The sequence below is a fragment of the Phoca vitulina genome, unplaced genomic scaffold, assembly GCF_004348235.1.
Source record: "Phoca vitulina isolate PV1807 unplaced genomic scaffold, GSC_HSeal_1.0 scaffold5, whole genome shotgun sequence".
Taxonomy (NCBI): Eukaryota; Metazoa; Chordata; class Mammalia; order Carnivora; family Phocidae; genus Phoca; species Phoca vitulina.
In genome coordinates, this window is record NW_022589708.1 from 80008125 (window position 1) to 80034702 (window position 26578).

Sequence of the window (26578 nt, forward strand, 5' to 3'; positions counted from 1 at the left end):
GGGTATGGAATGGAGGTTTGAGCAATCTTATCTAGCAGGGAGATCTGAGCAGGTGGCCGGATTACCCAAGACTATTTAACGTGAGTGAACTTTATATACATATAAACATGTCATTCTTCCCTTGAAATTCACATATTTTTGAACAAGGAGATGGATATAGAGAAGCAAATCATATATAAACAGTTGAATATCTGCTTGAAAGTACAAAACCTCGGTGGTTATCTTTCATACTGTTTTCTGCCTTCTCTTTCTGCATTTTGGTAAGTCCCTACTGCAGCAGTCTCCCAGATGCAGCCAGAAGATGAAGAACAACCCCAGTGTGCAACTGGGAGACTTGGGAAGTCAGGTGGTCTTAATAATACATGTTCTTATCCCACCAGCCTGTGGAGGTAGAAAAAAGTTACTGAGAAATCAGGAGTCTGTTGAAGTAGATAAACAGAGTCTCAAAAATCATATTACTACTTACTTCCAGGGTAGAGTCTGATGAAAAGTTTCCGCACCTCATCATACACCCAAATCAGAATGGCAAATGGCACAGCCACAAACCAATACTGAGGCCTGGAAGCAGAAGGGAGGAAGGTAAGTCTGAATGCATCCAAAGAAAGGGCCAAGCCCCCTGCCAATGGGCAGAGAGCTTCTTGGTCATTTTCTCTGCCCTACTGGAAAGAACAACACATCCATTGGGTCATACAACATAAAACTGGAAAGCTTCTTATTTAAACTGGACTGTGACTGGTAGAAGCAATATCTGCCTTTGAAGTGGCCTATTGGTTGAAGGTGGAGATGGGATGGTGAAGTTTAGAAAACCCATTTCCTCTTCTGGGAAAACTAGCAGGTCAAAATCTAAGATAGACTAAGATAGAACTGATTTGGTTTTGTCTCATTTGAAAGCCTGGAGGGGAAATAACCCACTGGAATTCTAAATGTTTACTTAGGCTGTGACAGCTCAGAACACGGCTGGCTCTTTCCTGTCCACTGTTGAAGAGGAACTCACCGGAGCATTGTGAAACTCAGGGCTGTGACACTTCCAAGCCCATAGGAGAGGATTAATGCAATGATAATCTGTGAGGCAATCCCCACCCAGATGACTTTATTTCTGCAAGAAACATAAAAGCAAACATTCTGAATTCACATGGCTACAGGACCACACACCTAGTGGAGTCAAGGCCTCATGTATTATAGGCCTAACCCTCATCATTCCTGCATCGAAGGCCCAGGGTTGAACTATGAGGTTGGATGTGGGCAGTACCTGAAGAGACCCTGCTGGAAGATGGAGTTCCTCCTGGTTTTCCTGATGATTAGATCTGCTATTTGCTGGACCATGATGCCAACAAAGAAAGCCGTATAGCCCATCCATTCTAAGTATTTCCTCTGGTACCATGTCTGTCAACAGACAAAAAGGAGACCATGAAACCCCAGAGGGAAAACTTCAGGACGATATCAACGTAGTTCTGTAAAGTTTTACTCTCTCCCCACCTCACCAAGATTGACAGAGGATCACCTCCTTGTGTTTGGAAAGAAACTTTTTTTTCTTTACTTGGTTGAGTAGGGAAAGATGCTAACTTAATTGATTTGGCCCCACCATGGGTATTGTTGGACTGGTTACTCTTCCATATCAATTGCAAAGCCAATGTAAGAAAGTGAGCTCAAGGTATCTAATTCGAGAGAGAAGGCTGAGTCCTGGCAAAGGCCAAACCAATGTAACAAAGGGGCCCACAGGCCCTATTAACTGAGAAAACGTTCACCTTCTCTGTCTCATTAAGGCTGTCCAGGGAAATGGAAGTTCTGCATCAGTCTGGGCAAGACAGTGAGAGGAGGGGAGAAGCAGGACTTTGCAGGACTTTGAAGGCAGAGCCTCCTTCCCTTACCCACTGTTGTCCATAGCTGTCTTCCAAGTCATTCACATTGCTATTTTCCCATTCCACCCGGATGTTAATGAGACCGCTGGGTTTGAAGCCCTCCTGTGCATACACAGTGAAATATACAACGAAAGCTCCCACAGCTTGCATGAGGCCTAAAAGCACAAAAGAAATAAGGGCAGAGGTTCTATAAATGACTTTGGAATTGCGCCTCTGCTCACTTTCCTTCCGGTTCCTCCTCCCATTCCAAGCCTGCCCCACAAGGAAAAACAGTTTCTGACTGGAATGAATTCTCGGGTGGTCCCTGTCTGACAGGTCAGCGATGCCTTCGTCATACCAATGTGCAGGTAAGAGTACATGGCAAGTTGCTCGTTCACCAGTCTGTCCTTCTTCTTGTGGCGAGGCTTCCTGTTCATGATGTCACTTTCAGCTTTCTCATAAGCCAAGGCAATGGAGGGGATCTAGAGGGGGAGACAGTCCATGAGGCCTAGCCCCGAAACACTGTGCTGTACCAAGAGAGTGATAATGGCAGTGGCATAGCTGGGGGCCTCAGGGTGGGAAGGGGGCTGGCAGACTGCAGCGGTGGTAGGGTTATGGAACCGGTCTGTCCAGGGTGTAGGCAATGGGGGTTCATTGTTTCTAGAGAATTTAAAAACAGTTGGCTTTAAAAATCAGTCTGCTTTTTTATCACCATGTGCTGGCAGTTCTAAAGATGCTAGCTATAAAAACTTTTCTCCTCTGGGGCAGATTTTCCCTACCATCCTCTCCTCCTTAGGCATGCCACTGGATTACAGCGGTTCTCTCACAGGTCCTCCCACCTGGAAGGCCTGTTAAAGGTCAGATCGCTGGGCCCCACCTCCCACCTCCAGTCTCTCCCAAGGTCTGAGCTGGGGCCAGAGAATCTGCATTTCTAACAAGTTCCCAGGTGATGCAAGAAGCACTGCAGTGGAGAAAAAGAAGTGAATTGAAAGAGCCTGGAAAATGATCTGACTGTAAAGCATGAGGACCCCGGTTCCCCTCTAAGGCAAAGATATCTTTAGTCTCTCTGCAATGTGTTGACTGCCTGGGTATTTTACCAAACAAGAGGGTAGGAGGCGCCATTTGCTGCATTCTCATTGTGAATTCAGCTCGCTCCATTGCCTTTTTCCCCCTTTGCCTATGTAAGCTGGAGCCATGTGGGTAACTGTCATGATAATTTCTTAAATGGACACATACCAGAAGAGGGGAGGGTTTACGTGACATTATTGTAGGTCAATATGAGGCCTGATCGTGTGTTAATACCTGCTACTTCTAACTGCGTGTAGGTGAGGGGCTTCTAGATCACAGATTCTTTTACTTGACAAGGAGCAGTTGTGGGTTATCACATTGGCCACTGGGCCCCGGCGTTACACGGGCTATTTAGTGATAGCTCTATCTTCTCAAGAGGGAAGGGAGGCATGTGAGCTGAAACTGACCAATGGCCTATTTTGGGGGGAGGGTAAAGAGCTCATGTCTTGAAAAGCTCTTATAGGAAGTGAAGTGGTTTTAACTTCCAAACATTTGACAGATCTCTTTAGTCCTCTGCTTTGAAGTGCGGCTGGTGGACCAGCAGAATTGGCATCACTTAAGAGCATGTTAGAAATGTAGACCTTCTGGCCCCATCACATCAAAGTTTGAGGAGCACTGATTTAGTCCATTCCTTGCCCTTGCAGGTAATGCCCCTGAAGTTGCCATCACTTGGGGCAGTTATCAGATCCTGTTCCCTTTAGTGCTACTTACTATGTCTGTGCCCAAGTCGATGAACAAGATAGTAATGGTGCCAATGGGCAGGGGAAGCCCAACAGTGATGTAGATCAGAAAGGGGCACAGCTCAGCAATGTTCTTGGTCAGGGTGTAAGCAATAGTCTTCTTTAGGTTGTCGAAGATCAGGCGACCTAGGCAAAGATGTTGCTCTCATAGGACTTGCTTTTGATCCCCCAGGTGACCGCTGTCTTGGTAAGGCCACTTGAGACCTCACTCACCTTCCTCCACCCCTGTGACTATGGATGCAAAGTTGTCATCCAGCAAGATCATGTCAGCTGCATTTTTGGCTGCATCAGAACCTGTTATCCCCATGGCAATCCCAATATCTGCCTTCTTTAGAGCTGGAGAGTCGTTAACGCCATCCCCTGTCACGGCGACAACTGCATTCTATGGGGACACATGAGAAAATGGGAGTCAGCAGATCTAAGGGGTCACAGGTAGGACAAAATCAACATAGTCTCCCTTTCCTCTGGAGGATGTAGGCCCAACTGGAGCTGAAATGAACGGTCTGTTTTGGGGAAAAGGTAAAGCCGGGAAATCCCAGAAGCAAGAACACCAAACTCCAAATAAGATGTGTTCCGTAATTAAAACCATTGTGTGTGGCAGGCTAAAGTGGATCTTTTATATCTTGTGTCTTTACATTTTTTCTTCTATATCTTACATTTTCAAATCTTTCTATATGCACACCTACCCCAGGACTAAATGTTTCATTGTCAGAAAGCCCTGCATGCAGGAAGATCTCAAAGGAGGGTGGAGTGTCAGCCCCCTGAGAGGGTAGAAATGTAAAGTGATGAAGACGGGCGAAGAATTGTCTCTGAAGAGGTTTAAAAAGTGTCATAGCCCTCATCTGGGATCCAGATCTCAGCCCTGCATTTCCCCATGACAGTGACAGACCTGGAAGTTTCTCTGGGTGCTGCTGTCCACCCACCTGCTTTTGACAGCCCTCCACGATGATCAGCTTCTGCTGGGGGGATGTCCGGGCAAAGACGATCTCTGGGTAGTTGGCTAAAAGCTCATCCAGCTGTTCCGGACTCATGTCCTTCAGCTCCATGCCAGTCACCACCACAGCTTTCGCGTCCCTAGAAGGGCCAGAAGGAACTGAGTGAGGCCAAAGGATCTTAGGCTGAAACACTGCTCTGGGCAGGAAGTGGGCTGACGCCTCTTTGACTTTACCGGGAACCCAATGTCCTTGACACTAATACTCTAGTGGGATGATAGGGGTTATGAGTTCTGGGGACACTTTGGTCTCCATTTCAAGACAGTAAACTGAGGCGAAACAGTAAGGCCCATTTTCTGATATCATACAATAGGAATAAGCCTTTTGGTTGTAGGAATGGGTGGGAACACCTGTGGGGCAATGTTTTACTTAAGGAGTAAAAAGAGGGTAAAAAAACTTCCTGTTCAAATGTTTTGGGTCCTTGAATTCAGCTTATGCCAACACACATGGGTAACAATTCTGTGTTGTTGCTTATTTCAGATTTATAGTGTCTACTGTGCAATGAGCCGCGTAGGGAGAACAATTTATTGAGGTCCTCTTTGAGGAAAACTATTGTCTGCTGCTGATGAAAGTAAGGTTCTAGAAACTATTAATGATGCAGATCTGATTGTGTTGTTCCCTGCTAAAACATTTCAGAGGCTTTCCACTGCACTTAAAGCAGACCCCAGAGCCCCTCACTTGGTCTGCAAGGCCAGCTGCAGCTTCACCTCCCCTTTGGCTCTCCCCCTGCAGCCCGTGGGACTCCCAGCCCTGAGCCTCCAACCCCCTCCAGTGCCCTTGGGCCTTCACCCGTCTTTCCCCTTTGCCAGGAACAGGCATCTCTCACCTCACCTTCCCTTGGCTAACACTCCACATTTGAGCTTTCAAATCTTAGCTTATACCCCTACTCACAAAACGCTGCATGCCTTTTTCTATACATGTTTGTTTTGAGCTTTTTTAGGTTTGTGTTTTCCTGTTGGTGCTAAATACCGGAATTCTAGCACTTGACTCAAATTATAGGTGTTCTTATGTTCTGGTAAAAAAAATATATATATAAAAGTAAGATAAAAAGAAAAGGGTTTGTCCTTTCTCCCCACAACTGCAAAAGTACAGTTAGTGTATGATCATAAAGGTACAGTTGATAAAGTGGATAGCTAAAAACATTAACAAATTTATCTATCCCATCTCCTGTTCAGTGAGGTGAGTTGCATGGATATGTATAATCCTATTATTTTTGGCATTAAGGAGGGCGTGTGATGTGATGAGCACTGGCTGTTATACACAACTAATGAATCACTGAACATTATATCAAAAACTGATGATGTACTATATGTTGGCCAATTGAATTTAAATAAATAAATAAATAAAACAAATTAAGAAAAGCTCCAAAAAGCTTTTGTCGATGAATGCTGTTTACACAAAGGAATGTTGGAATACTCTTAGACTTCAGATATTGTTATTGTGCCCAGAGGCTACAATTCTGTGTGGTAGTCTTAACTGGTAACTGTTGCCCAGGTAATAATTTATTAACTGACAGCTCTGTATTCTTTTTTTTTTTAAGATTTTTATTTATTTATTTATTTGTCAGAGAGAGAGAGAGAGCACAAGCAGGGGGAGCAGCAGAGGGAGAGGGAGAAGCAGACTCCCCGCTGAGCAGGGAGCCTGATGTGGGGCTCGATCCCAGGACCCTGGGATCATGACCTGAACCGAAGGTAGACGCTTAACGACCGAGCCACCCAGGCGTCCGACAGCTCTGTATTCTAAAAGGTATAAATGTTTGGGTAAACTAGAAGAGGTTCACTGGTCTCTCCCTTCCCCTTTATTATAATATGAAATTATAATAAAGCCAGTGACATTTACTTTTACACTGAGACTTTGGAGTCTTTGATCGTTTAAATTGTCAACAGTCCAGGTGACTCTGGACTCCTCCCACTGCTTGAACCGTTGTCCTCTGTGTGTCCTTCACTGTACTTATCACACCACTGTACTTACCACATCACAAGTAGCTTTTATTTTTCTGTCCCTCTGCCTACATGGAAAGCTCCCCAAGGGCAGGGATAGTGTCTAGTCTGTTTGCTACTACAGTTCCAGTGTCCAGGACAGTGCCTGGTATATTGTTGGCACTCAACAATTAATTGTTGAGGGGCACTGGTGTGACTCAGTTGGTTAAGTGTCTGCCTTCAGCTCAGGTCATGATCCCAGGGTCCTGGGATCGAGCCCCGCATCGGGCTCCCTGCTCAGCAGGGAGTCTGCTTCTTCCTGTCCCTCTGCTTGTGCTCACTCTCTCTCTCTCTCTCAAATAAATAAATGAATAAATAAAATCTTTAAAACAACAACAACAAGAAAAAAAACAATTGTTGAAAGAATTAATACATGAGTGAATGAATGGGTGAATGGACTAAAGGACAGACATGATTACAAGAATTAGGAGACAGAAAGAAAAACTAAGTGTTTCGTTAGGAAGCTTTCATTCTATTTGCTACCGTATGTTCACATAGCTACACATTATGAAGCATCTGAATAAATACTCAAAATAAGCACTAAGGGAGTGCACCAAACACAGAGGGTTCTTAATATTCCTGATTATACAACTGGATCAATGGCAAGTAATTTCATATAAATTTTGTTTCAGTTTTTCTCACTTTAGATGTGGCACTGAAGTTTTCAGATCTACTCCATTGGGTCTTTAAATTTCATATAAGGAATACATCACGGGTAATTTTCATGGTATCAATACAGCCTAGCATTACCCTGAGAGAGTGTCTGGCAAAAAGGGGATTTGCTCCAGATAGCACAGCTCTTTGGAACTAACAAGGATAAGGACTTGGATAAGAACTTGAGTTTCGGCTACATTGGTTCTGTGCTTACCGCTTGTTAACTTGCTCCACAGCAATGTGGAGGCGTTTTGCAATGTCTTCCACCGTCTCACTGTTGGCCGAAATGATACCCACACTCTTGGCAATAGCTTTGGCTGTGATTGGATGATCACCTGTAACCATAATAACCTAGAACACAAACAATGAGAAAGGCATGTGGACAATGAGAAACTTGGCTGGCCAGACAGTATCACCTACTCTACCATGACCTGGTAGAATGTGATTAGTGATTATAGTGGTTTGCCCTTATGGGCAGTTCTTGATCTTTAGACCAAAGACAAAACTGTCTCTGAAGAACACACTGATCTCATTGGATCTATCCTTGCTTCTAAGCTTCTTACATTTCCTTCTCTGACATTAGAGGAGGCCCTTTCCCTTGGATGTTACCTTACTTGTGAAAGGGCTAGGGGATGTGTACTTGAGACAGCCTCATGTTGCTTCAACAGTCTTGATATTAACATGCTAATGGAATTAATATTTTGGCTTTGATAATATGAAGGCAAATGGATTTTGGAGGCTGAACCTTAAGATTAAGTAATAAAACCTTTTATTGTCTATCATAATCTAGGGCAAGATAAAGTCAATTCATGGCCTTCTCACTGCAGTCACTATTCTGGTTTGTTCCACATTGACACAGTATTTTGTTGATTGGGACAGTTACTAGAATCTTAGTATAGTGAAAGTTGAGATAAAAAGGGAGTGGGGGATTATGATATTTATTTGAGACTTAAATACTATCTCCGATGGCAAACATTCTTAGACAACATAAATGGAGGACTTCTTAAGTCAGGAAAATAACTCCCACCTTGATCCCTGCACTCCGACATTTGGTGACTGCGTCAGGTACAGTGGAGCGAGGGGGATCAATCATAGATAAGAGCCCCACAAAACAGAGGTTAGATGTGGGAAAGTTCATGGTGTCTACATCAAATGTGTAAGTTTCTGGAAACTCGTCTGCTGGCAGGTAGAGATGACAGAAACCTGGAATGCACATGAATTTGGGAGTCAATGAAATTAGGATAAGAAATAACAAAAGAAAAGGAGGAACATTTTCACACACTCCCTTACTATTTTACTAATATTTGACAGTATACCAGAATCGTTATATTCTTTCAATTCCAAAATGCATGCTGTAATTAGGAAGGACATATTTCATCCAAAAGTAATTTACTGTGTGCCCACTGGATTTTCTGGTATGTTCTAGGGATACAGAAACCAAGAGGGGGTGGCCTTTGTTTCTGAAGACGTCTCAGTTTAGTGTGGGGACAGAGACATAAAGAGGTAAAGCATAAAAAAGCATAGTGAGGGTGCCTGGGTGACTCAGTTGTTAAGTGTCTGCCTTCGGCTCAGGTCATGATCCCAGGATCCTGGGATCAAGCCCCACATCAGGCTCCCTGCTCAGCGGGGAGCCTGCGTCTCCCTCTCCCATGCCCCCTGCTTGTGTTCCCTCTCTCACCGTGTCTCTATCTGTCAAATAAATAAATAAAATCTTTAAAAAACAAAAAACAAAAAACAACAACAAAAAAACCCCACCATAGTGAGTGTTATAGAGAACAGCCACCTGGGGAATTAGGAAAGACTCCCCCAAGGAGGTCACATGTGAGTTGACTCTTGAGAGAGGAGTTAGAAGTTTTCCAGGGAGAAGGGAGGGTTAGGGATGGGATGGCCATTTGAGGCAAAGAAAACAGCACATGCTACTGCATAAACTGGGGAAAGAATCTGGGGCACCAGGAGAATGGTATGAAGCTCAGTCTTTAATCAAGGTAAGTGTGAGAGAAAGGCCATTAGGAATGGAGAACCTTTTGTTACTCAGAAGGCATCTGAGTTAAGGTAGAAGGGATTCCTGTGTCTGGTGGGACTCCTAAGATCATGTGACTTTCTCATCAGCTTTTATATCAAATTTATTCTCAGCATGCCCCACTGCCTCACACATTTCAGTAAAGCACAGAGTCTGAGAGGTCAAACACAAGGTTCCTAGAGCGATTCTTGTCAGATGGGTATCAATCCTGCATTGAAAACACTACCTGGTGCTGTGGGCTATTTAAGACATGCTTAAAGCATTATCACCTCATTTAATTATTTCATTTGCTTTACAAGCTAAAATATCCTTTAGAAACACACATTCCACAGATTCCATCTCTATTGGCAAGAACTTTTATGATGTTTAATGAGCCTTATCATCAACTGTGAACTTCTGTTACCTTGAATTCATATTCTGTAGTTCACAGGTACCATTCTGTCAACCCAGATTCTCAGGACAGAACATACCCTGTGATACCACTTAAGTTACCACAATTAGGTTCCTACCAGTGGCTGTATTTCTATGGTTCCTTCCACCTCTGACAACCGCTGTCTCTATTACTGGCAGTGTTTTCTCCCTAATAGGCAAGTGAGAAACTTCAACATTATTTTAAACTTATTTTTCTCCTCTAACTAGTTGCTAAGTCTTACCAGTTCTGCCTCCATGAAGTCTCTTGCATCTGCCCCCTCCGTCACCTTCCTAGTGCCTTGGATCAAATTCCCACCCTCTTTTACTTGAACAAGGGCAGCCACCTCCTCCTGAGACCCATGCCTCTCCTCTCCCTGCTCCTGCCAAGAATTAAACTCTAATTCTGATTGGTTCACTCACCCCAAAGCCTTCTGTGACTCTCTCTGATTGTGGAATGAAATCCCAGTTCCTCACCCACATAAGGCACTCTATATTATGCCCTCCAATCTATCTTTCCTGCCCATTCCCTAGGACTATGCCATCTCATCTATCTGCAACACTCCACACAGACTGGCTCACTCATAATGTGAGCACACACCCCATCCATTTCTAACTCTGTGCTTTGGCCTATGTTGTTCCCTCTACTTCAAATATTTTACCTCACCTCCCTTCAAGAATTGCTGTGCAAGGCCCAGTTTAAAATGTAACTCCTTCCATAAAAGCTTCCCAGATTTTCTTTATCTGGAAGCCACCCCACCCTCCTCAGTACCACCACATAATATTCTCGTATGTTTATCATATTCTTCTTTCTATGATTCATGTGGATGCATAGCTACTCAGCTAAATAATAAGCCTGTCTCCTCTTGTGCCCTGACCTGGCATGAGCCTCACACCCAACAGGTGACAGGTAAGGGTTCTGCCACCAAGAGCTCACCCAGCACGCGCTCCCCCTGGCCTCCCAACTCCATGTATGCTGTGTGGAAGGCCTCGGCTGTGTTCTTGTCCAGAGGCTGCTCCTGGCCGTTGACCATGATGGTGCTGCACTTCTCTAAGATCCTCTCAGGGGCCCCTTTCATCACCATGAGGAAGCGCTTGTCATTGGGGTCATCCGTTTTGTGTATGGAGAGCTGGGAGAGAAGGAATTGAGTGTGTTACGTATTCCCTGCCATTAAATAATGACACCATCTTTACTCATAAGGGCCTGAACTGGACAGATCTCTTAAGTAGCAACATGACAAGAAGATTAAAGACATCCCTTTCTCTCATTAGGCTACTTATCCTTGGCATGAAGTGGAGTGTTCACTACAGGCATGTTCTATCCTTTTTATTTTGTGGTCAAGTAATATGCAGAGATCTAGACTTGGTCCTGCTCAGAGCGGCACCCTGAATTTGAATCGAAAGTAAGTAGATCTCATCTTTCAAACAGAAACTAGTTGCTTTAGGGAGGCCAGATGTGGTTGTTGCCCTGTGAAGTCTTGTGTATTGAACCAGATCTCCTGTGGTGCCCGTAGGGGTCAGGGGACTGTGAGCCACCTCTTCTTGCTTCTTGTCTCTACCTCCCTATCATGGGTAGCAGCCTTTGGGTCCCAAGCTATTCTGAGCTCAGGCAGGCATGAGGGCAGCAGAAGTTCCTATGCCTCTTCAGCTCCAAATTAATCCAGTTTTACTGCCTGGAGGTGAAGGAAAATGGTAGGGGTGGAGGAAGTAGACACTCTCACGTACAGGCTTTCAGGACAGTTAAGTAACACAATTTTAATATCAACATCCTCTCATCTACTGATTCTATTTCCAGATTCATCCTAATAAGGTAATCAGAAAAAATCTAAAAAAAAAGTTATTTAAAATGGCTAAGTCTTATGGAAGCTGTTATATACCAGGTACTCTTCTAAGCCTTCGAAAGGAATTTCAGGAAGCTGGAGTGTTTGAAAGAGAATGAGTAAGTTACAAAAAAACAAAACAAAACAAAAAACCCTACCATTTTGGGTCTATCAGTTGATTCTAAATCAGTAGTTCTTCACCTTCTGGATACCAGAGAGGAGCACAATAAAAAATAAAAAAGTAGAGGGCAAACATAGTTTTTTTGTTCTTGTTGTTGTTCTTGTTGTTGTTGTTTTTAATGGCCAAGTAAACACATTAAAGAAACCCCAACTACCTAACCAAAACCAAAGCAAAACCTCCCATCTATTATCACTATCATCTTCTCGAAGATAGGATATTTTAACATTTAAAAAGTAGAAACAATAAACACTTTCATAGTGTGTACTCTTCTAAGTGCTTCACACATTGACTCATTTAATTCTCGAAACTACCCTACGGCTATGGGTACTATTATTATCACCTTTTACAAGGAAGGAAACTGAGGCACAGAGGGGTTAACTGGCATGAACAAGGTCACGCCCTAATAGGTGGCTGAGCTGGGATTTGAATTCAGGCTAGTAGGCTCCAGAGTCCCTGCCTTAGTCAGGTACCATATAAAGGATAATCTTTTAAATTAAATACACTCATCCTTATATAGAACTTTATAAAATACTGTCCTAATTTTCCAGTATGCCACAAACTATTGGAAATATTTTTACGGGCTGGTCTCAGTTTGGGGAATTGCTATTCTAAAATCAATAAGACATACACTTTCCACTTTGTTTCCTTTGGTTGAATGATACCCCAGAGACCTTCCAAGGTCACAACATCAAAGACTTTTTTTTGAGTGTTGCTCATGTGTAGATATAAAATGGCACTAACAGCCTCCAAAGAGGCTCTTTGACCTCTTCTGCAGGAACCCACAGAGGTCCTCCTATCTAGTCCCAACTCTGCGTAGCCTATTTTCCCCTTCAACATTTAGTATATGAAGCCTCATGGAACCTGCTTTTTCTCATTTCTCACATGATGAGGAAAGTCTTTACTAGAGTAGATGGGGCCCCAGCAGGATTCTGAGTCTTGTTCCTGATTAGAAGACAATTGGATCTACTCCTTAAGAGCACAGACTCCCTGGGTCTGCTTGAATCCTGGCTCTGGCCCTTACTAGCTGTGTGATAATGCCCTGTACCTCAGTTTCCTCATTCCCTACCTTATAGAGTTGAGAGAATTGAGTGATTCAATACATGTAGAAATTAGCATATGATAACTATCATTACTGTTGTTATTTTAGGATCATTACTCATTCTATTTTCACGTCTGTTTTGAACAAGAGACCTGATTTACTGGCTTTAATATTTTACTTCATACATTTTTTAGTTGTCTATTTGGCTAACTACAATTCTTCATTGGCTTGTTATCCACAGAGATGTTTGCAACACAGTTATTTCCCAATCCTAAATGCCATCCGAACAAAATGTGTGGGTAAACACCAGAAACTTTTACACAAACATGGTTATCTTATTTATATACTTTCCTGTTATGCAAAGACCAAGTCACAAGGCCCTGCTCTCAGGGCTTTGGAGTCTATGGGAAGTCCCACCTGCAGCAGTAAACTGGGCTACAAACTGTCACTTGTCCCACCCTGCGGAGGATGGAGCTAGTTGACTGTTGGCCAGCCTGGAATGAGGGAAGACAGATAGGCAATGATGGCCATTTTCTTCCTGAGCAATGGGTAGAAAGGAGGTCCCTGTCAACTGCATATGGGGCAGAACTGGAAAGCAATGTGGCTGGTAAGGGCAAGGTTTACTCACAAGGCCCAAGCTAAACTGTTCTGTGTGGTGGTAGAAAAAGCATGGCCTTGGGAGTTGAAAATATATGTGAAAATTTGTTGTGCCACTTAGGTGCTTGGGAACTCTGGTCACATCAACATTTCCTAAGGACCTGGTTCCTCACCTAGAAATTGAGATTAATTAATCCTACCTCAGGTTTATCGTGAGGATTAAGTGAGAGAACCAGATACAGACTAAGGGAGCAGTAAATGTTAGTTCTCCCCAATCCCCCACTTTTCATTTATCCTTTAGGATATGGCTTTTGCCCCTCACCTGTGCAAGTTACCTGGTGGTGGTGGCGTGTGTGTGGGGGGGGGGGGGGGGGGGTATAATATAGATCAATCATTCATAGGGACAGCCAGGCCCTGACAAGATCTTCCCTTTTCTTTTTTCTCTACCTATTTCTGGCAAAGGAAAGAGGCCAGCAAGGAAAACCTGTTCTGGGCTTACCAGATGCCCAGGCCCTCCATCCCTGAAGGCAATTTTTGAAGTCAAATATCATTCAAAATACATACTAACCAAAGGACACTTACAGGTAGAAATGCCATTCTTATGATAACAAAGATTCAGTTGTGAGGAAAAACTCACCTGAAATTTGTTGGTCGAGTTAAAAGGGATTTCAGCTACTTTGTGGTTTCTTTTTCTAATTTCCATCACATCACCCAAAATGACCTCTGAGAACTTCAAAAGAGCAGTTTCTGAGGCATCTCCAACCACAACTCTCTGAGAATCAAGAGAAAACAAATATTTGTAGCACATAATCTGATTCTTTTGTGATTATTTTCAATGAGCCAGCAGACGGCCTGACTAAGCTCAGTATCTAACAAACGACTACACCACAATGAGCCACTGACCGAACCATGGTGGAGGTGTTAAACTGAATGGTGCTGCTTACTGGCATTAGGGAAATTCAAAACAGTTTGAGCTCTGTGAGACCTGGAAGGTTCCATGAAAAAACCAGCTATGAACTAGTCTTGAAAGACGGGTGATAACTGGCAGACAAAGGAACAAAAGAAAGCCTTCTGGAAATCAGAATGCCATGAATGAAGGCATGAAGTGGAAGAGTTCCATTGTCAGTGCTGAGTGTGCAGGTGGATATGGAGGATGCAGAGAGATTCAGAGGGCCCTGGAAGGCAGGCAAGGTCCAAAACTCGAGCAGCAGAAAACAGATGCATGGAAAGTTTTTGAGCCAAGTTAGGTGAAGCAGTTCATCTAAAGAAGTATTTAAGGAAAATTACCGGTATGCAAGAAAGACTGGGGGGAGGGATAAACTGGAATCATGGAGGCCAATCAAGAGGTTGGTATAATTAATTAGATGTAAGGTACTGGCGATAACAGAAAAGTAAAATTATATATTTATTTGAAGCAAGAATAACAGGACTTGGTGATTCACTAGATATTAGGAACGAAGAAAGTTAAAGATGATGTCCAAAAATTTTGGACTGGATGATAAATTAAAATGGTTATGTCATAGAAAAATAGAAAAGGGACAAGATAGTGATTTAGAGCCAGGTTGGGTACAGGTGGAAGGTGGCAAGTGTAATTTGTTCAGAGTCTAACATGGCAAAACTTTCAAGTGGGAACACACAGCTAATTGGAGATCCATGGAGTTTGGGTGAAAAATCAGAACTGGAGATAAGGATTTGAAAGATATGGACAGAGAAGTGATGGGCCAAGAAGAGAACTGATGAGCTGTCTGACAAAGAAAAGCAACCAAACAAAAAGTATAAGAAAGAAAGAGTCAATGAAGGAAACAGATGGCAAATAGAAAAGCCAGGAGAAGACAGATTGAGTGACTCACTCAGAAGGAGAGGACAGGGGGAGAAGAGAGAGGAAGGGAAAGAGGAAGGGGGAGAAAGAAAAGTTTGTTTTTGTATATGCTAACATTCCAGGGCCCCTTAGCACCGCATCTGCTGCCAAGAGGAATACGTTCTAAGGTCAAGCCTTCTATTTCCTTCCAATTATATTTTAAACTTCAGTGAATGGCACTTATGTAATAAAGGAACTTTGATTATATCTACTTGCTTGTAAAGGAAAGTAACTTAAAGGTACATTCATTTTCAGGAATGAGACAGAATTTTCAATAGGCCTAAACCACTGTTCTGAGGACTTTTAGACATCTCGGTGATTTCTCGAAGCAAGTTAGGGTGAAGAAAATTTTCTGCAGGTCTTGTGAGTCAGACTTCCTCTTACTAGTACAAACTTCACTCAGTGGGAGAGATTTAAATCAAGTACCAAATCAGAACAGAGGAAGTGACTTCAAACTGGCTATGATTTAAGACCGAATATATACTGAAGCTTTACCTTCATGATGGGGATGTTTTCTTGTCCTGGTCTGAACTCAGCTCTGTTACACAATGTTATTATCTTTGATAAGGAGGCCCAGGTTCCAGAGCTTTGATCAAAGACTTGGTCTGGAAAACAGAACAGTGGATGCTGTGGGTCCTGGACCTAATATCCATACTATTCAACCAATTCTCTGAGACTGCACACCAATGCTGCCATGTTCTGCTCGGCCCCCTCTGCTAGAGTCCATAGCTTCGGGCCACAATGAATGTTCCAGAAGACTTACTTGAATGGTCTTCACTGGTGTCAGCTATGAAGATCTGATTGTCAAACCACAGATGGGCCACAGTCATCCTGTTCTGGGTCAGAGTCCCAGTCTTGTCTGAGCAAATGATAGAGGTGGAGCCAAGGGTCTCCACTGCTTCCAGGTTCTTCACCAAGCAGTTCTTCTTGGCCATCCGTTTAGCTGTCAGCGACAGAGTCACCTAGACAGGAGAGAGAGAGAGAGGAAGAAGCTTTGAGAAAAATCATCATTTTGAACTCAGGCTCCATAACGTAGAAGCAGCTGGAGCGGAACTGATTCACGACAGAGGTATAGTTACAGATGCGGCAAAGCTGACCCAGTGGCTGATAAACCACATAAAGCCCTATATATATGCCATAATCCTTTTATTAAATGTAGGAGGTAAACAATGTGCCTAAGTTCCTCAGTTGTAGAAACTGCCAAGGATTCTTTTTTCTTTTTAAGAAATGTGAAAATGTAGAGAAGGTGTCAGGCTTCCTGAAAATCTGTAAGTGGTGGTTTGTGTCTGTCTTATCTAGATCTTACTTTTTTTTTTTATCTTATCGAGCTTTTAAGGAGAAAGATAATATGCAATTTGCAGATAGAGCTCCTAAAAATGAAAATATAAAGTTTTCTAGGACAGTGTTAAAAATGTTAACAATATCACAATTCTGTTTGTCTCTCTAAGAAACAGTCTCCTCAGAACGTCCCATGGTGTCCCCTGACAGGGAGGGAGTGTTGTTCTGAAGATGGAGGAGACTTGCAGTTTATGGTGGGCACACACCCAGCACAGCAGAATGCTATGTGTTAACAGGGTCAGGGGACAGGCCACCTAGCAGCATGGACTCACAGTGACAGTGGCCAGGAGACCCTCAGGCACATTGGCCACAATGATGCCAATGAGGAAGATGATGGAGTCCAGGACCTGATACTTCAGGGATACTGCGATGATGAAGAAAAGGATGCCGATGGAGACGGCCACTCCTGCCACAATATGAACAAAGTGCTGGATCTCAATGGCAATGGGTGTCTTCTCATTTCCGACTCCTGAAGCCAGTGAGGCGATCTGACCAATGATGGTGCGGTCGCCCGTGTTGATGACCATGCCAGTCGCTGTGCCTACAGGTGAAGTAGACATTTTATTCCAGGGATCCTCAGCTATGAGGGGACCATAGCCTGCTTATAGTCTTCTCTTTGCTGGTTTACATGATCAATTAGCACACAACATTACAAAATTCTCTGGGCTCTTCAGTTCCATGTTTTGTCCGTGAAAAGCTTTGTAGCAAGAGATGGTAAAGAGACAAGAGCATAAAGCCTGCAGGGGAGAGGTGATATGGGTGGTGCATGCAGTCATGGGAACCAGGCAGACTTACCTTCCAGACAGGTTGTAGAATAGAAGCCAATGTTCTTTGTTTCCAGGGGACTATCGTGGGTAAACTCAGAGGAGCGGGGCTGGGGTTCAGATTCTCCAGTGAGAGATGAGTTATCTACCTAGAAGAAATTTTGGAAAAAGTTCAAGACTAGGCATCTTGTTCCCTGTTCCAGTCACACTGAGATCTAGAAAGACAACAGAATGGCAGCTAGTTATCGGCGTGATCTTTGGGGTGCCCTGTGGCACTTACCTTACAGCCCTGAACAGACAACAACCTGATGTCTGCAGGGATCTGGTCTCCTCCTGTAATCTCCACTATGTCTCCCACCACCAGCTGCTCTGCAGGGATTGTCTTCTTCTCTGAATCTCGAATGACAAGAGCTTGCTGCAAAAGAAAACGGTGACAGATGCCTCAGATCCTGGAATGATGCCAACTCTCCTCCATCCTCATCTCCCCACATCTCCAGAATGGAGGCGCTGGAAGGCACAACTGTCAGAATGGCAAAAATGCAACAAAAGACTTTTACTTGGGGCCTGAAGACACTAAGAACTATCTTTTCTTGAGGAGGAACTCTTAGAGATATTCTTGGAACCAGAAAAGGCTGCTGTGGGCAGATATAGCAAATTGACAGCCCCAAGCATGACAGAGAGGGACAATTAAGGATGAATGATCTTGGCTGGGATGTCCAGGAAGAACCCCAATGGCTGAGCCAAAGGGTTTAATACTCTTGCTCGGGTCAGGAAGACTTTAACAGAGTGGAAGGCAGATCTCCCACTTCTTAGCATGGACGATTCCATCCAGAACCTTCTCCAGCTGGCAGCTCTGTGGGCCAGGGGCAGTGTGGTGTTCCCACTGTGCTGACAGTGGTGTGTGGTCTCCCTAGAAGACTCCTAACGTGGGGTCCTGTGGGAAGACAGGAGCAGTGGGCGTCCCTCACTGACAGCAGTTTGGGGCAACATGCAGAGAGACTCCAAAATGGGTGCAAAAATGGTCACAGATAAAGAATTGTAGGTTGACCTCCTTGGCTACCAGGGAATACTCCCGAACTTCTACAACTCACTTTTGGAAGCACCTGAATTACTTTTGTTTGAACAGTTCACCAAAGCTCAAGAGCAGTAATAGAAGATGTTGTGCGATGACTGATGTTTCTGTCCTGTTTTGCTCTTGACTAAGCATTTTCCTGTATCTTACTTCCCTGATTATCTCAAAACTCTGTGAGGAAATGGGGCTTCAGAAAGATTGCCTAAGACTTCTCAGACAGCAATGGGTGGAGCACTGACCCTCTGCCTCAGAGGCCCCATTCTCCTCCTTATCTGATGCTTCCTCATCTGAAGTCATGTGGAGACCAGAGAGGGATGGCTGCCACTCACCCGCGGGATCATCTTATTGAAGGTGGCCATGATGTTGGTGCTTTTTGCCTCTTGGTAGTAAGCGAAGATCCCTGTTAAAATAATGACCAAGGCAAGCACGCAGCCCAAGTATACCTGGGTAAGGAGAAGAAGCATCAATCAGAAGAACAGGCATCAGGAATGAGCCAGGTCCTAGGGCTGGAGCTCTCCATGGGAAGGTGAGAGACATGGCAGTGGTATTCTGGTGTCATTTACAGGTCACAAAATTTACCCATTTAAAGTGTATAATTCAATGATTTTTGATGAATTTACACAATTTTGCAACAATCATCACAAGCTAGTTTTAGGACATTTCCATCATCCCAATAAGACCGCTACTGCCCAGTGGCTGTCATTTCCCACTCCTGCCCCCAGCCCTAACCACCTCTGATCTGCTTTCTGTCTCTAAGGTGTGACTGTTCTGGACATTTCTTATCAATGGAATCCATAGAGTATGTGGCCTTTTGCATCTGGCTTCTTTCTCTTAGCACCATGCTGGCCAGGTCAGTTTTTTGGTTTTGGTACTGTTAGCAGCAGGCAGAGATGCTCCCCATGTTAAAGGGACACAATTAGCTTTGAGGAGAGAGAAACCCAAAATATTTCACATGGATATAGATCTTTTTTGTCCCCTTAGGAACTTACAGTGCGTCTCTCTCTCCCTTTAAAATTCATGCTCATACTGCCTCTGAGACATCAGAAAGTCAGCTATGATTTGTATTTTACAGCTGGCGAAATTACTGATTTTCCCAAACCTGCACAGTGATTGATCAGTGTAGACTCCTGATTGCAGCCCACTGCTCTGCCCACTAATGGCCTTACTTTATGGTTGTTTTCCCATTACTAGTTTAGCAAACCCTGGAAGGAGTCCCCCTTACATTGTCTAGGGATGAGGATGTATTCATGGAGTACTGGATCCCATATGCAATCCAGCACAGGATGGCTCCTATCCACAGAAGGATGGAGAACCCCCCCACCATCTGCTTGAGGAACTTGATGATCTCCGGTGTTTCCTTGGGAGGAGTGAGGGCATTGGGCCCATTCCGAGCCAGGAGCTCAGCAGCTTGGGCGCTGGAGAGACCCTGAGAAAGCCAGACAAAAACAAAGAGGTATTAGACATTTCTCTTCCCTCAGATTGGATGTCATTTTTCTGCAGGTTGTGGGTAGGAGTTACCATGCCCAAGAAGGGCCTGGGAAAAGTGGATGATGCCTCACCTCCCCCAACTCACACTTTTTTAAAAAGAATATTTAATATTAATGCTTAATATCAGCCAGGCAATGTACTCTGTATATTTGCTTATTTACTCTTCAAAATAACCTTCTGAAGAAGGTGCAATTATTATCCTCATCTTACAGATGTGAAATTTGAGGCACATGGAGGTTAAATCATCCAGCTAGTAAATGGGACCAGGTAACCTGGCTCCAGAGCCACTATATTAGACTCTACCAAGGCATTTTAGTTTCTTGGAGATTTATCTAGAGATAGGAGTAACTTGGCTAGGGAGGATTCGAAATACAAAAGCTAATCGCCAAGGTTAAGGGCAATGTGGTAACTATCCAGAAAATATTCTCTGTTCTGGAACTTCTACATATTGCACCGGCTAATTTTTCATCCTTAAGTCTGGTGTCTTTCTGCTTTTCTCTATATCCACTCCAAGTTCTAAGTTCTTGTTCATCTTAAGAGTTATAAATTCTACCCAACTCTGAAGCCCACGTGTGGTCACTTCTTGCCAGAAGCCCTCCCTGGTAAGCATGCCCTCCATGGGGTACAGAGGCCCCTCCACCCCCCTTGAAATCCTGTATTGTGACTCATAAGGTTTTTTTCCCCACAAACTATCCTATATGGAGAAAGTCTTGTCATTACTTTTTCTCCTAATCATGTTGTAAGCTACTTAAAGGACAGCTTAAAGACTATATCCTTGGGGCACCTGGGTGGCTCAGTTGGTTAAGCTTCCTACTCTTGATTTCAGCTCAGGTCATGATCTCAGGCCTTACTTTATGGTTGTTTGAGATCGTGAGATCAACCCCCGTGTTGGGCTCCACGTTCAATGCGGAGTCAGCTTGCGATCCTTTCCCTCTGCCCCACCCCCCACTTATGCGTGCTCTCTAAAGTAAGTAAAATAAATCTTTAATTTAAAAAAAAAAAGACTCTGGGACGCCTGGGTGGCTCAGTTGGTTAAGTGGCTGCTTTTGGCTCGGGTCATGATCCCAGGGTCCTGGGGTCAAGTCCCGCATCCGGCTCCTTGCTCAGCAGGGAGTCTGCTTCTCCCTCTGCCTGCCACTCCCTTTGCTCGTGCTCTCTCTCCCTCTCTCTCTGACAAATGAATAAATAAAAAATTTTTTTAAAAAAGAGTTTATCCTTGTTGATTTTCGTGTCCTTTATAGGGTGTCTTGCTTGTTCTGTAATACAGGCTCAAATATTTGCTGAATAACTGGATTTGAAGTCACTAACTTGTAGTCAAAATAAAATTCATCACCATCTCCTTCCTGCTGTTTTCTCTAATCTCTCAGCCCCATGTCCCACCATGGCCCTGTTGACCACCTGACCAAATCTCCTCCTCTTGCTTCTCTACCTTGGTAACTGGGATCAGGAATTTGTTCAAACACCCCAGTGAAACAAAGTCCTACCAGTTATTTCTCTGAAACATCTCTGGAATCTTGTCCCCTTCCCTTCCCATCTTACTGCTGCTGCCTTGTTTCAGTTCCTCATTTTATATTCCTGGGTTATTGTCTCATTCTTCTAGACCCTTCCATCTCCCACTTAAAAAAAAAAGTCTATCCACCTACCTACTACCTGTATCTGTATATATCTTCTACCAGAAATACCTTTTGAAAGCCAATCTTATTTAAATCACTTCCCTGTTTAGAAATTGTGTATAACTAATATAGTCCTTATTCCTTAGTTTAATATGGAAGTGCTTGATGGTTTCACCCAAATTACCTCTCCTTGGTCTCATTTTCTATCCCCTCCTTCCCCTTTCCACACACATTAGCTCCCAGAAACCCCAGACTGTCCTCTCTGGTCTCCTGGGTACTCTGCTAACTTAAACCCAAATCCTCCTCTTCTGTCCTGATTCAAACACTGCATGATCCAGGGAGCCCCTTCTGGCTCCTCTGGTCAGGTCAGAATCTGTCACTCACTCAGCACACCATTTAGACCTCTCTTTGCCATCTAAGTCAAACAGACTGGATGTTATGATACTCTCTTACATCCCTGCCTCCCCTGCTGAAATGCTTACTCCTTAAGACCAGGGATCACCTGCCTCTCTTTGGCCCTCTCACTGCCAGTCTTGTGTGTTGCACACAGTAGGTCTTTTTGTTGACTTGAACAGATGTATCCAAATCTCCTGATGTCAAGACACCAAAACTTTTAAAATTTAATTTGAGTTTGAATTCACACAAGAAAGCAGTCCTTCTGTGGTGGGGGAATTTGCCAGACACCTGAGAGCACACCAGTATGTCCTGGAGTCATCGTTCCTTCTCATAGGAAGAGATGGACAAGCAGGGTTATAAGACTGTCACTCTGGATGGTTGCTTTTTAACATTGGTTTTCCCCATTCTTTGATAAGACCATTATACTTCCTGGACATTGGGATCTAAAGCAACCTCTGACCATGACCATAAGAAAGTGTCCGAGCCTTTCTGGGGATACCACAGCTTTCCTGCAGTTACAATCAAAAGAAATGTTTATAGCCAGGCGTCCAGCTCAGCAGAGGGGCTTGACTCTGGGCTTTAGTTCAGACACGCCAGCTCTTGAGGTCAACCAGCCCTCTCTCACGTGCTGGGCCTGTGGGTGACTGGCATTCTCAAAGCTGCTGCTTCATCCTAAAGATGCCATCGAATTTTCCATACACCCTAAGCACACGGCTTTGTACAGTCCTTTGCATAGTCCCAGGGCTTCTCTTCCCAATCCCCAATCCCTTGATGACTTACTGTAATGATGTTTGTACCATATTTCTTTTCCAGTTCCTTAATGCTGAGTTTGTGGTCATCCTGAAGTCCATGAAAGGAAGAAGAGAGTGCATTAATAATTCCAGAATACTCAAACCCTAAGCTTTGCCCAGCCCAGGAAAACTGAGAGAAGCACTGATGATAGGAGGGGGCCAGGGAGTGAGGGAGAGAACGAGAAAAGCCTCTGTGCCAGGTGGTTATTGCATTGAGGGAAGAGAGAGTCTTGCTACAGGAGAAACTCTTCTGATTCACCGGCCAGGGGATTTTCTGGCCATCCCTTGAGTTCAGACTTAATTTGTCATTTACTACATATTAGCTGTCTTTAGTTTTTACAAACAAAGCAATGCATTTCATCTCAATCTGATCTCCAGCACATGCAAGTTCTAGCATACCTGCCTGCTGTCCGGGTGCTAGTGATCTGGATACTTAGTTCAGACCTGAGTTCTGGGATTAGTTGACGGTGATGAGCAATACCAAACCAGACCAGACCCATCTGACAACTCCTTACCCATGAAGCCCTCCACTGGGCAGGTAGTGTCTGGTAGAGAGAAGCAAGCCTTTCCTTAATCAAGTACTTGAGACTCAGGGAGTTCACTTGTTAGAGAAGCCCTGCAGATTTAAAACTGCCAAATAAATACCAGTATGGCCCACACTTGCTAATTTTGTTATAGAATCATTAGACTAAAGCAGAGTTTCTCAACCTTGGCATTATTGACATTTGGGCCAATAACTCCTTGTTGGGGGGGAGGCGGCTTCCACCCACTATAGGCCACCTACTAGCACCCTCCCTGGAGTAGTGATAAGCAGAAATGTCTCCAGACCTCACTAAATGTCCCAATGGGGGGCAAATTCCTCCTATCCTGTCCCTTGAGAGCCATTGGGCTACAGGATTAGAAGCCTCTTCTTGTCTCTGAAAACCCAGGGGTAAGTAAGCCTTCTTTACCCCACCTAGAAAACCTAGCACTCAGGATTCTTCAAGCTCTGATCAACTGAAACAAAGATTTATACTGTGATGGGTACTAGAACCAACTCTTTTCTTAAGTATATGCAAAAAAGGTTACCTGTTGTGTTAAGAGATTAGATTTTCCAATTAAAAAATTATTTTGTCTTCTCCTCAGCCAGATTCTGCTTTATTCATTTAGTCATTGTACCAACCAATATTGATTGAAAGATATTGCTGGGGATTCAAAGGATTAAGACACAGTTTTGTGCACAGTGTGCTAAATTCTGCGCAGATACAAGTAACAGGTGATTAGAGCCATTGTTTGCATGGCTGGACCTCAGACTTTAAGGGCCTGTACGTGAGGCAGAAGGAGGCAGACTATCTTTCCTTCTGCAGCCCTGGCTTTGGGGATGAGAGCCTGGGGCAGGAGGCATGTTGGGTGCCTGTGGCGCACTCTGCCGGCCAGCACTAGAATAGCTCGGGGCAGCATCCTGTGGCTCAGGCTTCCGACATTATCAGCCTGTTCATTCAGCAGCCAGGGATCCTTTCATTCTCGTCAAGGTTCTAATGTGCCAGAGGGCATCCCAGTACGCGTTCACAAATCAAATTATAGGATTCTTGTGAGAATGTTGGGAAAGAAGAAGGAAAGATGGTCCTCTCTCAGCCGGGAAGCAGGGGCACACTAGCTAACACTATGAAAATTATCTTTCTATATTATGTATCTTCACAAAATGCTCAAAGAAGGGAGATTCTCTTCATAATAAACAGGCATATGATAGAATGGATATATATTCATGTTATAAGTAGCAATTTCAAGGAAGACTAGATATGTCTTCAATCCTAAATCCTAGAGATACGTAGGAAATAAGAACGACTATTATCTGGTTCTGTGCTAAGTCTTTCTCCAGTTTTATTTCATTTAACCTTTTTAACAACTCCAACAGGTAGGCTCTGTCTTTAATTCCTATTTTTTGAAATAGGAACTGAATGTCAATGAAACTGGGATCTGAATTCAGGTCAGTCCTATTTCAGGGCTGTGTTCTTAAATATCTGTCAGAACATACATAGGCAAATGCCTAGTAGTGTGCTGCTAAATGTTTAACAAGCTCTCCAGGAAAAATAAATAAAAAACTCTGATTTGTAGCATTTACCGATTTTTCACCATAACCAAGTTCCAAGATGCTAACTCAGTGTCAATCAACTTGCCGAATTCCTGAATATTTAACGATGGGCTCTCTAGCCCATGTGAACTCACACCACTGCTGTCTGCTCCAACAGTAACAGTTTTAAAGTCTGCAGTGAACTGCAGGGATGATCTATAAAACTTCAAGCTTGGTGTAGAAGGTCCCCCCTTGACATTCCTGAAACATAACCTGTCACGTTTCAGTTCTGAGGCAGATCTTGCCCATGGTGGCCAGCTTTAATAACTCCAAAGTTCTTCCTTAACAGGAATAATATTGTGCTTCCATAAGTTACAAAATTACTAATTATAAATTATAATTTAATTATAAATTGCATAAATTACAAAATATTCTTACTCTTTTCTCACTTTTCCCCCTCATCCATGCAAATTGTTTATTTCCCACTTTACATAAAGAAAATGGAGCTTCACTGAAGCTAGGTAGTTTGCTCCCAGTTACCAATCACTGAAGTGGAACTTAATTGAGCCTAAGGTCCTCTGAATCCAAGCCCAATATTCTTAACAGTGAAATTATTCTTTCTCATGGGGCATACATAGCCAGAAACCTAGCAAGGTTTAGTGGTTTTGTTTTCCTCCTGCATGGTTCCAGCTCCAGTAGTTTTCCCTTATCAGCTAAAAACTGGCAGTTGGTTAGGGATATCTCAGTGAAACGGGTAGGAAGGAGAGAGGTCTGGGCTGTGCCTGTGGGGACTGGAATCAGAGGCGCTTCCCTCAGAGTTCTACCTGGGAGTGGCTACAACCAGAATGCAGGAATCCTGCAGAAGGCCTCTGACCCCTGGGCAGATATTATCACACCATTCATTTTAAACTAGGAAACAAATCTCATGGGGATTTTCAAATCCTTGAGACTGATCTTTCTTTTGTTAAGAGGTAGGTTATAGGGGCAAGTTCTCAAGGGGGAAGGGCAGTGGACCCATTTGGCTTAAGGACCAAATCAACTGACCAGATCCAGTTCTTTCGTAAGCTCCTCCTTACGGTGATTCTTTTTGGGTTCCAAGCAGTTCTTCAGGCCTCTGTACTTCTCCTTGCTGTTCCCCTTGTCTGTTTGTTCGATGTCTTTCATTCCACTGAGCTCCACAGAGTAAATTTCTAGTGTTTTCTGAAAGGAAAGCAGAGGTACAATATTGGTCCAAGATGGGTTTTCTGAAGAGGTGTCGAGCGCTTCTCTCTGTGGGTCAGGGACCTACAGGGAAGGGAGCCCCCTTCATTCTCTCCTCTAGAGAGAGTAAGTCGCACGATGTGGAGAGGTTCTCTCTTCCCCACCTTCAAACAGCAACTCCCAGGCCCTTTCTCTCCTTTCTTCCCCTCCAGTGTAGAGGGAAGGCTGGGTAGCACAGCCCTGCCGGCATCTCCTCAGGGTGACCCCACCCTGGGGTTGGGGAAGGTGGGGGAAGTTACCTCCTCCCACTCGAGACAAGAGCCCTCCAAGCCCCAGGGTCTCCCTAGTACCTTGCTCCCCCCAGGACACACGGCGTGTGTCCCGCTTCTTGGGTGGGACGTGCCCACTGAATCCCAGTCCCGGGCAGGGCGGCCGTGTAACCCCCAGCCCGGCGCCACGCGCCACATCGGAGCCGGCCTAGGACCCCTGGGGCCCCTTCCCACAGCGTCTGGACTCGGGTCTTCACCCCAGCCAGCTCCGGGAAGGGAGAGGAGCCGTGCAGAGGTCAGGAGCGCAGAATCAAGACGGCCAGTCGTTCCTCTTTCCCCTCGCCTTCCACCCGCTCTGCACGGGTCCCGGTCGGCGCTGGGGGCCCGCACGCACCTTGGTCAT

At 44.2% G+C, this 26578-nt stretch overlaps 1 protein-coding gene across 1 annotated transcript; it reads right to left on the bottom strand.

Annotated features, from left to right (window-relative positions):
* Positions 1-352: 352 nt before the first annotated feature.
* ATP12A (ATPase H+/K+ transporting non-gastric alpha2 subunit) lies at positions 353-26578 on the bottom strand. Its single transcript, XM_032402451.1, has 23 exons — positions 26570-26578; positions 25751-25990; positions 22646-22705; positions 19591-19794; positions 18698-18811; positions 17577-17711; positions 17328-17445; positions 16805-17073; positions 15958-16156; positions 15690-15799; positions 13974-14108; positions 10637-10829; positions 8299-8474; positions 7486-7622; positions 4570-4720; positions 3860-4028; positions 3618-3772; positions 2197-2320; positions 1869-2014; positions 1250-1383; positions 995-1096; positions 467-558; positions 353-381 (listed from the first exon to the last, which is right to left on the bottom strand). The coding sequence occupies exons 1-23, from the start codon at positions 26576-26578 to the stop codon at positions 353-355; spliced, it is 3201 nt and encodes a 1066-aa protein (XP_032258342.1).